This window comes from Eumetopias jubatus, unplaced genomic scaffold (assembly GCF_037043125.1).
Source record: "Eumetopias jubatus isolate StellerSeaLion01/CBP00866 unplaced genomic scaffold, mEumJub1_p1.0 scaffold_10, whole genome shotgun sequence".
NCBI classification, from domain to species: Eukaryota; Metazoa; Chordata; class Mammalia; order Carnivora; family Otariidae; genus Eumetopias; species Eumetopias jubatus.
The window spans coordinates 53209889-53222680 of record NW_028274816.1 but is presented as its reverse complement, the minus strand read 5'-3'; the positions used below and the strand labels follow the sequence as shown (position 1 = coordinate 53222680).

The 12792-nt window shown below is 56.0% G+C and overlaps 1 protein-coding gene across 3 annotated transcripts; it reads left to right on the top strand.

Moving 5' to 3' along the window:
* The first annotated feature begins 276 nt into the window (after positions 1-276).
* Positions 277-5867, top strand: ZNF574 (zinc finger protein 574). Of its 3 annotated transcripts, none has more exons than XM_028088110.1 (2): positions 277-340; positions 2880-5867. In XM_028088110.1, exon 2 carries the CDS (start codon positions 2900-2902, stop codon positions 5591-5593), a length of 2694 nt encoding a protein of 897 aa, XP_027943911.1. In that variant the 5' UTR covers positions 277-340; positions 2880-2899; the 3' UTR covers positions 5594-5867. The 3 variants fall into 3 exon arrangements, with proteins under 3 accessions (XP_027943911.1, XP_027943909.1, XP_027943910.1); XM_028088108.2 differs by having other exon boundaries at positions 337-409; XM_028088109.1 differs by lacking the exon at positions 277-340 and adding an exon at positions 814-2634.
* Positions 5868-12792: the final 6925 nt, after the last annotated feature.

Below are 12792 nucleotides of genomic sequence, written 5' to 3'. Positions count from 1 at the left end.
AGGCGGAGTCGACGAGCAGCTGGAGGAGGAGCATCCTCCACAGGGCTTAAGGAGGCGGACACTATCAACCCGGGGGCCGGCCGGTGAGGGGACATCGCTGGAGGATTGGTTGGGCACTGCGGCGGATCCCGACGCTCCATCCTATTGGCCCGAGGCTCAGAGACGTGAGCCTCGATTGGTCAAAAGGCGGGAGCCAGACGGACGCTGATTGGGCGCGTTCGGCCGTTCACGGAGCGGCCGAGGAGGAAGGTAGGCGGGGCGTTGCTGAGGGCGATTGGGGGCGAGAGCGAGGCTGCGGAGCAGCCAAGAGGCGACGGCGGGAGCTAGAGAGGGCGCAGCGGTAGGGTGGCCGCGCGAGGGGAGCGGCGGCCCGGGCCTGGGCCCGGGGCGTGCGAGACGGCGGAGGCGGGTGAGTGCGGGCGGGCGTGCGGCAGGCCGGCCCGGCTCCCCCCCTCCCCCGCTCCCCGCCGCCCCACGCCACCCCGCCTGCGCACTGAGGACCGGAGGGGGCGCGCGCCGGGCGGGGAGGGCGGAGCGGCACCAACGGCCGGCGGGGCGCGCGGGCGGCCGGGGTGGGGGGCCGGGCCGGGAGGGTGGGTGGGGAAGGGGGCTAGAGTCGCGTGCTGGGCTGAGTGAGGAGGGGCGGGGCCCGGGCCGGGGCCTGGGAGGGACTTGGGTGGCAAGGCAGGCGTTAGAGCTGCCCCCCCGGAGAGTGGCCAAGGCTCCAGGGGGTATCGGGGCCCAGGCCTGGTGGTGGGGCCGACCAGGACCGAAGCGGGGTGGACGGTTAGAGGGGGCTTGCGTGTCCGGGGAGGGGGTTAGGGCGTGAGAAAAGAGGTAATTAAGTTCACATAAAGAGATAAACCTGGGTAAGCCTGGAAGGCATTAGACCAGTGAGAGGGGCTTGGTGTGAAAAGGTATTAGCAAATGAATATCCCTGGAGGGAGGATTTGGAGCTGAGGCAGAGGTCCGGGTATTGAGAACGGGGGTTGCATTAATGTGAAGGGAGTTCGGGGGGAGGGGGGCTACCGTTGAAATGGGTCGAGAGGAGTCTCTGTGCAAAGGGTTATGTTATGTGAAGAGGGTGTCTGGGTGTCCCTAGGATAGGTTGGGTAGAGGTAATGTTTTTGAAAAGTACAGGGAATTAGGTCAAGGTGAAGAGTGGTAATTGGGTATCCCTGGAGAAGGTTAGCGGGGTGGACAGGTCCAAGTACTAAGTGGGGGAAGGTCTTGGTATCGCTGGAATGAGAATGAGCTGTTAGGCTGACAAGAAGTTGGGGGTTTGGGTATCCTCAGGGTAATATGCTGGTGAGAGGGGTCTGGGTGTGAGAAAGAGGGGTCTGGCTATCCTCTGTCTAGCTTGGGCGGGTGGAGGGGTTCAGTATAAGAAGAAGGTAGTGTCTGGGTGTTCCTAAAGGGGATTTGGGGCAGGGCAGGGTGGCATATGTGTGAAAGTTTAAGCCTTTGTGAAGGGTAGTCTGGATCTCCCTGGATTGGGTTAGAGCATGTGCTGGGATCTTTTTGCAAAGGGGAGAAACTAAGTTGTTAGGAAGAGGGCGTCTCAGCACCCCTGGAATGGGTTAGAGCGGGGTTGGGTCTTTTTGCAAGGAAGAGGGGTTTATGCTGCTATGAAGAGGGGATCTGGGGAATCCCTAGAATGGGCTAGGGTGGGAACAGGTCATTTTGCAAAGAAGAAAAGCTTAGGTATTTTAGTAATGGAAAGGGGGTCTGGACGTCCCTGGGCATGGGTTAGGCACAGAGGTTTGTAAGGAAGGGTTTAAGGTGATGTGAAGACCATGTCTGGGCATCCCTAAAATGGGTTAGGCTGGGTCATTTTGTAAAGAAGAGGGGCTGAGGTTGATAAGAAGAGGCACCTAGGGCATCCCTATAGTGGTTGGGGTAGAAGAGGGGATCTGGGTACCCCAGGGGGGATTAGAATTAGGTGAGGTCTCAGTGTAAAGAATAAGTAATTATCGTGAAGAGTGAGACATGAGTTGGGGTGACAGGTAGAATATAGGTATGAAGAAAGGGTTAGGCTTTTGTGAAGTGGGGATGGGTATTCTGGATAGGGGGTTAGGGCTGTGGGAGAGGGCTTTGATTTGTAGAGAGGTAAGCACTTTGAAAAGGGGGATCTGGGTATCATGGACAAGTGGTCTAGGAGGGGAAAGTGTAGGTATAGTGATGGGTTAGGCCAGCATGAGACAAGTTGGTTGAGGGAAGGGTAAGTTTGATGTGAGGGATCTGGGCACCAGAGGGAAAGACAGTGTATAACAGGCGTACGTAAAGGAGAGGGGTTGTACCATGTGAGGGTGCAGAAAGTGGCGGGGCCTTGGGGCAGTTTGAGTCCTCTGGTGTAAAAAGATGTCTGGAACCTGGCGGAGGGAACAGAGGAGGAGGGAGGCTGGGAGAAGTGGCGGCGGTTAGGGCCTGTGAGGACTCCCCCAGGCACCCGGGAGCAGGAATGGGGCAGGGAGTTGGGAAGGAGAGGAAGTCAGCGGAAGGGGGCTCGAATGGAGAGGACACAGGTTCCTTGTGATGCGTGTGGCTGTGGGCCAGCTGAGAGGCATGGGAGGTGAGGGGTTGGACAGGTTACGAGCATCTGGTGGGTGGAGTTTGATGTGCATCGATTCAGAGGTGAGCCTTGGACAGATTCTGGGAAGGGACTGCTGGGAAGGTTCTATGCTCGGTAGTCTCATGTGTTCAGGAGCGGAAGGATTGCTGGGGGTTGGGGGTGGGAGTGGGAAACGGAAGCAAGAAGTTAGGGGGTAAAATACGTACAGGGTCTTGGCGGGGAGTGCTAAAGGGAAAGAACTGTCTGTCAGAAGGATGGAGGAGACGGCAGTTTACTGGGATCTGTCCCCACTTCTTTGTTCCCGCAGCCCAGGGCCTCGCTGCCGCCATGACCGAGGAGTCCGAGGAGACGGTCCTGTACATCGAGCACCGCTATGTCTGCTCCGAGTGCAACCAGCTGTACGGGTCCCTGGAGGAGGTGCTCGTGCACCAGAACTCCCACGTGCCCCAGCAGCACTTCGAGCTGGTGGGCGTGGCCGAGCCTGGAGTCACGGTGGCCACAGAGGCAGCTTCCGGCACGGGCCTCTACCAGACCCTGGTGCAGGAGAGCCAGTACCAGTGCCTGGAGTGCGGGCAGCTCCTCCTGTCCCCTAGCCAGCTCCTGGAGCACCAGGAGCTGCACCTGAAGATGATGGCTCCCCAGGAGGCGGTGGCGGCCGAGCCACCAGCCAAGGCGCCTGCGCTCAGCTCCAGTACCATCCACTACGAGTGTGTGGACTGCAAGGCTCTCTTCGCCAGCCAGGAGCTCTGGCTGAGCCACCGGCAGACGCACCTCCGGGGCACTCCCGCCAAGCCTGCGGCCCCCGTGATCCTGGGGTCCCCAGTGGTCCTGGGGCCCCCTGTGGGCCAGGCCCGTGTGGCTGTGGAGCACTCCTACCGCAAGGCAGAAGAGGGTGGGGAAGGGGCAGCTGTCCCTTCCGCCGCCGCCGCCGCCACCACTGAGGTGGTCACCGAGGTGGAGCTGCTCCTCTACAAGTGCTCCGAATGCTCCCAGCTCTTCCAGCTTCCGGCCGACTTCCTGGAGCACCAGGCCACCCACTTCCCTGCCCCGGTCCCCGAGTCGGAGGAGCCTGCCTTGCAGCAGGAGACCCTGACTCCGTCACCTGCAGAGGTGCCTGTGTCCCAGCCCGATCCCCTGCCATCCTCTGACCACAGTTACGAGTTGCGCAATGGTGAAGCCGTTGGGCGTGATCGCCGGGGGCGCAAGGCCCGGAGGAACAACAGCGGAGAGCCAGGCGGGACGGCCACCCAGGAGCTCTTTTGCTCCGCGTGCGACCAGCTCTTTCTGTCACCTCACCAGCTACAGCAGCATCTGCGCAGTCACCGGGAGGGCGTCTTTAAGTGTCCCCTGTGCAGTCGCGTCTTCCCCAGCCCTTCCAGTCTAGACCAGCACCTCGGAGACCACAGCAGCGAGTCTCACTTCCTGTGCGTGGACTGCGGCCTGGCCTTTGGCACAGAGGCCCTGCTCCTGGCCCACCGGCGAGCCCACACCCCGAATCCTCTGCACTCGTGTCCGTGCGGAAAGACCTTTGTTAACCTCACCAAGTTCCTGTATCATCGGCGTACACACGGGGCGGGGGGCGTCCCCCTGCCCACCACACCGGTCCCCCCCGAGGAGCCGGTCATTGGGCTCCCCGAGCCGGCCCCGGCAGAGACTGGAGAGTCCGAGGCGCCGGAGCCTCCTGTGGCCGAAGAGAGCTCAGCAGGGCCGGCTGCCTCGGGCACCTACCGCTGCCTGCTGTGCAGCCGCGAGTTCAGCAAGGCCTTGCAGCTGACGCGGCACCAGCGTTTCGTCCATCGGCTGGAGCGGCGCCATAAGTGCGGCATCTGTGGCAAGATGTTTAAGAAGAAGTCTCACGTGCGTAACCATCTGCGCACGCACACGGGCGAGCGGCCCTTCCCCTGCCCGGACTGCTCCAAGCCCTTCAACTCGCCCGCCAACCTGGCCCGCCACCGGCTCACGCACACGGGGGAGCGGCCCTACCGCTGTGGGGACTGCGGCAAGGCTTTCACGCAGAGCTCTACACTGCGGCAGCACCGCCTGGTGCACGCGCAGCACTTCCCCTACCGCTGCCAGGAGTGCGGCGTGCGTTTTCACCGCCCCTACCGCCTGCTCATGCACCGCTACCACCACACGGGCGAGTACCCCTACAAGTGTCGCGAGTGCCCCCGCTCCTTCCTGCTGCGACGGCTGCTGGAGGTGCACCAGCTCGTGGCCCATGCCGGCCGCCAGCCGCACCGCTGCCCATCCTGCGGGGCCGCCTTCCCTTCCTCGCTGCGGCTCCGCGAGCACCGCTGCGCTGCTGCTGCGGCCCAGGCCCCCCGGCGCTTCGAGTGTGGCACCTGCGGCAAGAAAGTGGGCTCGGCGGCCCGGCTGCAGGCGCACGAGGCGGCCCATGCGGCTGCTGGGCCGGGCGAGGTCCTGGCCAAGGAGCCCCCGGCCCCCCGGGCCCCCCGGGCCACTCGCGCGCCGGTTGCCCCCACCACCACCCTGGGGGGCGTGGCCCCCGCAGCCCCCACAGCCCCTGCCCGACGCCGGGGCCTGGAGTGTAGCGAGTGTAAGAAGCTGTTCAGCACAGAGACCTCGCTGCAGGTGCACCGGCGCATCCACACGGGGGAGCGGCCATACCCGTGTCCGGACTGTGGCAAGGCCTTCCGGCAGAGCACCCACCTGAAGGACCACCGGCGCCTGCACACAGGCGAGCGGCCCTTTGCCTGCGAAGTGTGCGGCAAGGCCTTTGCCATCTCCATGCGCTTGGCAGAGCATCGGCGCATTCACACGGGGGAGCGGCCCTACTCCTGCCCTGACTGTGGCAAGAGCTACCGCTCCTTCTCCAACCTCTGGAAGCACCGCAAGACCCACCAGCAGCAGCATCAGGCAGCCGTGCGGCAGCAGCTGGCCGAGGCCGAGGCCGCCGTCGGTCTGGCCGTCATGGAGACTGCAGTGGAGGCGCTGCCCCTGGTGGAGGCCATTGAGATCTATCCCCTGGCTGAGGCCGAGGGGGTCCAGATCAGTGGCTGACCCTGCCCCCCTTTCCCTCTTCAGCACCACCAGGCCCTGCTGCTGAAGAACGTCCTCCAATGTCCCCTTAAGTCTCTGTAGATACTGTACTCCTTCCTCTACCTCTCCCAGCCGCCATGTAAGTTCTGTAACTGGATTTATTCTCTCTTCCGAGGAGGGAGCTCTGGGGCCCTTGATATGCATAAAAGGCACCCCGCCCCACCCCCACCTTCCACCTGTTAGTGCTGGTGGCCCCCGACATGAAACAGTCAATAAAGACTGAATTGGACATTTATGTGTTTTTGTCTGGCCCAGCTGTGTGGGGTGGGATTTGGGAGCTGACTTTATGGCTTTTTCAGCATCCAGAACAGGGCCTGCCAAGTAGTAGGAGCTTAGGAGACATTTACTTAATTAAAGAGGACCCTTAATTAAAGAGGACGTGGAGTCCCAGGGCCTGGCTCAGAGGGCAGGGACTTCACTCTGGTGCGGGATGGGAAGCAGTGTGGCTGTCTTGCCACTAGAGGTCTCCACAGCCCCACAGAAAAACCTGAAGCTGTTTTAAATTGGTGGCAGGAACATTTGGAAAAATCTTCAGATTTTTTTCTCACCACTTCTGGCCCCCACCCCTGGCCTGATGTGAACCATCTCCCCTAAGGCCATCTGGTTTTCTCACTATGGATCCCTGAGGGCAAATGCAGGTCTGGGAAAGGCATGATCTCCAGGGCAGTAGAGGAGGGTGGCTCCCGGGACCAGACCCAACTGTGGCGTTGGAGAAGATTACGGGGGTAGGCAGCCTCATAACATGAGAGCTACCTTGACGCCCACCTAGAATTCTGGCTTAGCCAACAGACGTGGGGAGAGGGGTGGTTGGAGTGGCTAGCTGGTGTTTGTCTAGTTTGTCTCAAGAACTTAGGTTTTTATAACAATTGTCACACTCACCTATGAGAACATCTTGCAGCGAAGGAGTCTGAAGTCAAGCAGGGAGGTGATTTGCCCACAGTCATTCAACCCGCATAGGCTAGAGCTTGAATTGAAGCCTAGTTTCATCTGGTTTAATCGCCCGTATGCTTCCTCCGCAGTCTGCTGCCTTCTACATACTTAGGGGCGGGTAGTCAAGAAGATGGTGACTGGTGGGAACGCTCAGTTGCTATGCTTGTGTTGTCTCTAAGAGCCTCAGCCCAAGAAAAATAAGCCCCGCCAAGGTTACTGCATACTCCAGTCTTCCTGTTGGAGGAAATTCATACTTGGACCCCTAATAAATGAGAGGTGAAAGGAAGCTATTTGTATTGAAACCAGGGAAAGGGAGGCCTGAGAGTCTGTTACTCTCGGGCCCTGTCACTAGACCTGTAGCATCTGGCACCGGGCTTGGAGACACACTGGTTTTGCCTTATGTTCAGGTGAAAAATGGCTCGAGAGGGCAGACCTATCAAGGCCACAGGTGGTGGACCAGGACTAGAAACCAAGTCTCCTAACCTGTAATAGAAAGTTTACTACATAAGGCTTATTAAAGAAAAAGATCACCTGTTTGATAACCTGACCTAATGAAGAGCAATTCTCTGTTAAGCAGTTGCTTTCCAGCAGTGTGTGCATCATGAGCACCATCTTTCAGTGACCTCACACCCTGCCAAAGGGCCCCAGCCATCTTGGCCCTGCATGCCAGATCCCCTTCAATCCCCAGGTAGAGATCCATTCTCAAACTGCCTCCTCCCAAGAAGAGCAGCAATGTCCTGAAAGTCGTATCAAATAAATGCTTAGAACAACTGAAGGAATTATCCTTGCCAAACCAGATAAAAATAAGGTTGAATCAAGAAAAGGGACAGGAATAGGGGAAGGAGGAACCCTGAGGGTGCTGGTTGACTCCCAGGTTCAGCAGAGAAGAATGGCTCTGTGACAGTGGGGTGATCAACTTTCCTCAACGGTGGTTCCTTTTTAGAGCCTCTAATGAAAACTTTAGGCTCCCACCCTGAGAAAAGTTGACGTGTGCAAACACTATTGATGAACAAGACTCATTGTTCACCATCACCCCGCTGAAACTTGATGGTCCGCAGTTGAACCACAGTCCTAAAAAAGGATGGCACGAATCAAACCCATGTTGGATGCTGGGGTTTAAGTCGGACAGACAAAGGTTCTTGAACTTTAATGTTCGTTAGGCAGTTCCCCCAGAGATTCAGATCCAGCAAACGTGTCTGGATGAGATCCAGGAATCTGCATTTTCCTTTTTTTTTTTTTAAGAGGGAGAGAAAGAATCCCAAGCAGGCTCCACACACAGCACAGAGCCTGACTTGAGGTTCAATCCCACTGCCCTGAGATCATGACCTAAGCAGAAATCAGGAGTTAGATGCTTACCTGACTGAGCCACCCAGGTGCCCCCAGGAATCTGTACCAATTCTGGGGCACCTGGCTGGTTCAGTTAGTAGAGCATGTGACTCTTGATCTTGGCGTTGTGAGTTCAAGCCCCACGTTGGGTGTAGAGATTACTTAAAAATAAAATCTTTAAAAATAAATAAGGGTGTCTGAGTGACTTCACCGGTTAAGCATCCTACTCTAGATTTGGAGTCAGGTCATGATCTCAGGGTCGTGAAATTAAGCCCTGTGGCAGGCTCCAGGCTAAGATTCTCTCTCTGCCTCTCCCGCCCCCCACCCCCAGATAAACAAACACCAATTCTGATGCAGGTGACTTGCTGACCCCTCTAAAAAGAGCCTTGCTTATCCTATTTTTAGTTGGATATGGAAGCTACATAAGCAGAAGAAAAACCAAGGGAACACAACAGTGGTCCACTAGAGCCCAATATGCTCTTGACAAGAGGAGGCCCGAGGAAGGGCATGTGGAGCAGTTGGACACATTCATGGGGCTGCAAGCGGATGCTCTCAGATGTGCCGTCTGTGCTTGTCACAGGATGGTCTGGGTGACAAGGAATTCAGGTCTGTATGGTTCTGACCGCACCACCGGAGGGGGCTAGACAAATGACCTTCCTCTATACCAACATCCCACTTTCCCATCCCTACTGACCTGTCTTGAGAATTGGGGAGGTGCTTTTTTTCTTTTAGTCTTGCCAAAACGATGCAGCGCTAATACTTCTTATCTAAGTGATCCAAACCCTCTTCCGTTCTTTTCCTTTCTCCTGTCTCCCCCATCCCTTCCTGTTGAATTTGCAGAATCCCAGCATCTGTGTGCCAAGCATACATCAGAGGGATGTAACAGTGACAAGGAGACACGATGCCAGTGAGAAAACCCAGTTGTCGACACCATTTCGGATTTTCAGTGGTGAGGTCTCGGGGATCAGCCCATGGCCTGGCCTCTAAGCCATTGTTCTTGCCAAATGACCTAGTCAAGCTGGGCACAAAAATTTGAGTGAGTGAGAGTTAATGTCACTCTGAAAAAGAGTGTACAACTTCAAAGTCAACTGTTTTTCAAGGGTCTTGTTAGTCCTCTGAGGATGGAAGTGGGGAAGACTCACTGGCTTCCTGGATTTCTCATAGTTCTCATTTATTGAAGACAGTGTTGCTAGAGATCTGTCCTAAGCACTTACCTCGTCATCTCATTTAATTCTTGCAACCCCATAGGGTTGGCATTGCCCACGTTACAGATGAGGACATTGAAGGTCAGATATCAAAAATCACACAAGCTATAAAATGGCAGAACTGAGATGTGAATTCAGGAATTGGAATTCATCCTAAATTCTGAGACCTGGTTCTGATGGGTGAAAACACGGCTCGGGCCTCACTTCTGAACATTTGTTCTGTGTGAACAGAAGCAAAGCCATGCCCCACCCCCCGTCGTCCACAGCGCACACATACCCACCATCCTTACCGGAACAGAGAGGAGACCACAGGAGAGCAGAAAGCATTTCTCTCTGTACATTTTTTACTTTTTTATTTTTTGATGTTGTTCAGATGAATGACACACTCAAGTTACAAAAACGGGGCCTTAAAAGAAGCACATTGTACAATGAACAAGCAGATTGGAGTTAAGAACACTGAAACGCTAACCCGCTACCACGAGGAGACAGGGAGGGGGTACAGGATGGGTGGGTGGGGGCTACCAACACAGGGGTCAGACAGAACTGAAAGTGGGGCTAACTTGCTGAGAACGGACAAAAGGCAGGTCTCCTCCAGGCCTATTCAATTTCCAGACACCACTTCATGGTCTCCCTTGCCCGCTCCTCGCCACTACCTCCCCTCCCCATTCCAACCTGGTCATCTGAATGAGTGGGTGGGAGACACCCACCCCAGAAAGGGCTGAGCCACTCAGATCTTTACAAGGCGGGTGGTCATCTTGCTCTAGTGCAGGCTTGGATTTGGGAGGGGATGGTGGCTGCAGTGGGATAGGAAGCCAGAAAGGAGCTAGCAGAGAGGAGTTGATCCGAGATCAGGTCCCTGCTTTTCCCCCAGACTCCTTGCCCCTTCCCCACCCTACCATGATCCAAAGGTCCTCTCTACAAGTGCAGAGAGGCCCCCAGTCACCCTGCAGTCATGTAAATAAATAAATACTGAGCCCCTGGGCTTGGAGGACGGGCTGGGGGAGGGGCAGCAGGGATAGAGGAGAGGAAGGGGAGGAAGAAGGGAGGGGTCACAGACATAGTAAATAGCTGTCTCCGTCCCAGCAACACTTCTCTCTAGATTTTTCTCTCCTTTTTGTGTTTGTTTAACAAGGAGCTAACATTTCAAGGACAAATACTTAAAAATATACATTATTTTTTTCTTCTTTTTCGCCTTTGTCATCGTCATCTTGCTTTGGAGACTGCTGAGGTCAAAGTTCAAACCGCATGAAGGAACTGCGGCTTGGAGTTTTTGTGTATTTTTTTTAATTTTTATTTTTTAATTTTTTTCACTTTTTTTTCCAACGTATAAAAAGGTAGCGGAGTTGTCTGTGGGTTTTTTTTTTTTTTTTTTAAATGGTTAAATCTTTGGTTTGTTTCTTTTTTCTCTTGGAGGCCTTTATCTCTCGCACTTGCCTTTCCCACTCGGAGGCCAGTGGGGGCCCGCGTGTCTCAATCTTGCTCAGTCGGTCTCACTCTCTCTCTCACTCAGTTCCCCCTACCCTGGGCTAAAAGGGAGAGAGAGGCACCCTGGGATTTGAGTGGGCAAGGAAATTAGTCAGGTCATCACCTACGTACAAGGCTAATCCCTTAGCCTGTCTGCCCAGGGTGCGGGGCTAGGAGACCCTCTCTTGGCCTTCTCCAGGGAGGAGGTGTGCGGGGGAAACTCATATCTCTCCCTCCCCTCCTGATCTTAGCCCCAACTCCTACAGGGCTTGGGTTCCCCATCTCCACCCACCCCCACTTATACCCCCAGCCCCTCCCTCCCACGTCCAGCCCCCACCCCCCCAGAAGAGAACAGAGAGGTGTTTTAGTTACTGGCAATTTTTTTTTTTTTTTGGCACAAAAGGCCCACCATTAGGGTAGACCCATTCTCTGTCCCTCCCTCGAGTAGGAGGTCAGGGTTGGGGAGAAGAGAAATTCAGAAGGCTCCCCCTTCCTCCAGTCCACTCATCTTCCTCTCTTTCTAGCCCAGGCCGCTGGCCCCCCCACCTCAGACATCTCACCTAGCCCAGAGCCTAGCTTGGGGTCTCCCTCCCCATCTCCCACATAAAGTCCCCCAGCCCCCCAACTCTCTCGCTCACACACAGACACACGGACACAGGCTCTGTACAGACCACAAAATAAAAACGATGAGATAGTTTTGTTTCCCGGAGTCGAGACAGAGGGTACTGGAGTGGAAGGGGCAGAGCGGGGTGGGGGGCATGAATTCCCCCATCACCTTCCCAACCCTGGCTCCCTCCAGCCCCCCAGCCCCTTGCCCTGGCTGGCCCCCAGCCAACGATATTTGGTTTCCTTTTTTTTAACATTAAAGTTCTATGAGGTATTTGGTGCCTTATCTCGAGTCCTCGGGGGAGGGGGGCCCAGGGGGGAGACCTGGGGCACACTTGCCCCTCCCTCCCTCCCACCCCCTTCCAAATATTTGGTTTCACAGCTGTAGTTAAAGCTTGGGATTTGGTTATTTTTCCCCTCCCAGGAATTTTCTTTCTTTTTTTTGTTTTTCTTTTCCCAGTTATGGGGGTTGGATGGGGAGAGTCCCCCCACCCCCGGCTGCACGGGGGTCCCTCCACCAATGTCAGGGCATCGGCCCCATCCCTGCCCCTGCTTCCTCCTCTCCTCTCTGCCCCACTCCCCCCACACAGGGGTGCGGGGTGCGGGAGAGGTCCCCAGTGGCAGGACTTGATGGGGAGGAAGCAGGATGAAGTGGGTGGTGGTGAGTCCTGGATTTTCTTTCCTTTTTTTTTTCTTTTTTTCCTTTTTTTTTTTTTTTTGGTTTTTTTTTTTGGTTTTTTTTGGTGGATTTTTTTTTCTTTTTTGTTTTTTTTTTTTTGTTTTGTTTTTTGGTCTAGAATCATAGTTTCTGAGTCATCTCCACCATGCCTTCCATGCTGCCTGTCTTCTCGGAGGGGTATTTGGTCGTAATTCCTTTCACTTTGCTCTGCTCAAATGTCTTTCCTATCTGTTCAGGAGCCCTTGGCCCCCTCTCCACCCTTGGGCAGGGGCCCAGGCCCTCTCGCCAGTCCCTTCTCTTCAGGAAATAAAAATGGACAAACTCAGAGGTAGGGTAAGGGCAGGGAGTCGGTTCAGCGGAGATGCTTACATTCTGGCGAGGATGGGTCGACGGCATGCCAGGCCCCATCAGTGCCAGGGCGGGAGGGGCGGCCACTCCACGGCTGCCCAGACAAGGCACCCCGAGACCCCCAAAACAGCCAAGTCTCTGCTGTCTCCGTGGCCCAGCCCAACAGTTTCATTTCCCGGGTGGGAGAAGGGAGACAAGAAAGAAAGAAAGAACTCTGAGGCCTGGGGAGGTGGGGGCCCAGCGCGGGGGCCGCCTCTCCTCGGAGCGGCCAGCAGCGCAGCTGGCTTGGGGCTCCGGGCTCCGGGCTCCGGGCTCTGGGCTCCAGGCTCCGGGCTCCGGGCTCCCGGCTGCTCTGCCCAGCGGGGGCCAGGCCTCTGATTTCAATGGCTCGAGTCCTTCACAGCAACACTTTGGTTTGAGGAGAGACACAGAAAGACGGGAGACTGGGAGGGGCGAGAGAAGAGCGAAGGAAGAGGGAGAGGGAGGAGCAGAGAATAGACTGAAGAGAACAGAAAAAGAAATCAAAGGAGGAATCAAACCACCCGAAAGTTTGTTCGTTTTCCTTCGTCCATTCTTTTTGCTTTCTTATTCCTTGTTTCCTG

What these genes read in the sequence shown, in the direction of transcription:
- ZNF574 (XM_028088110.1), top strand. Translation starts at nt 2,900, where the DNA reads ATGACCGAGGAGTCCGAGGAGACGGTCCTGTACATCGAGCACCGCTAT.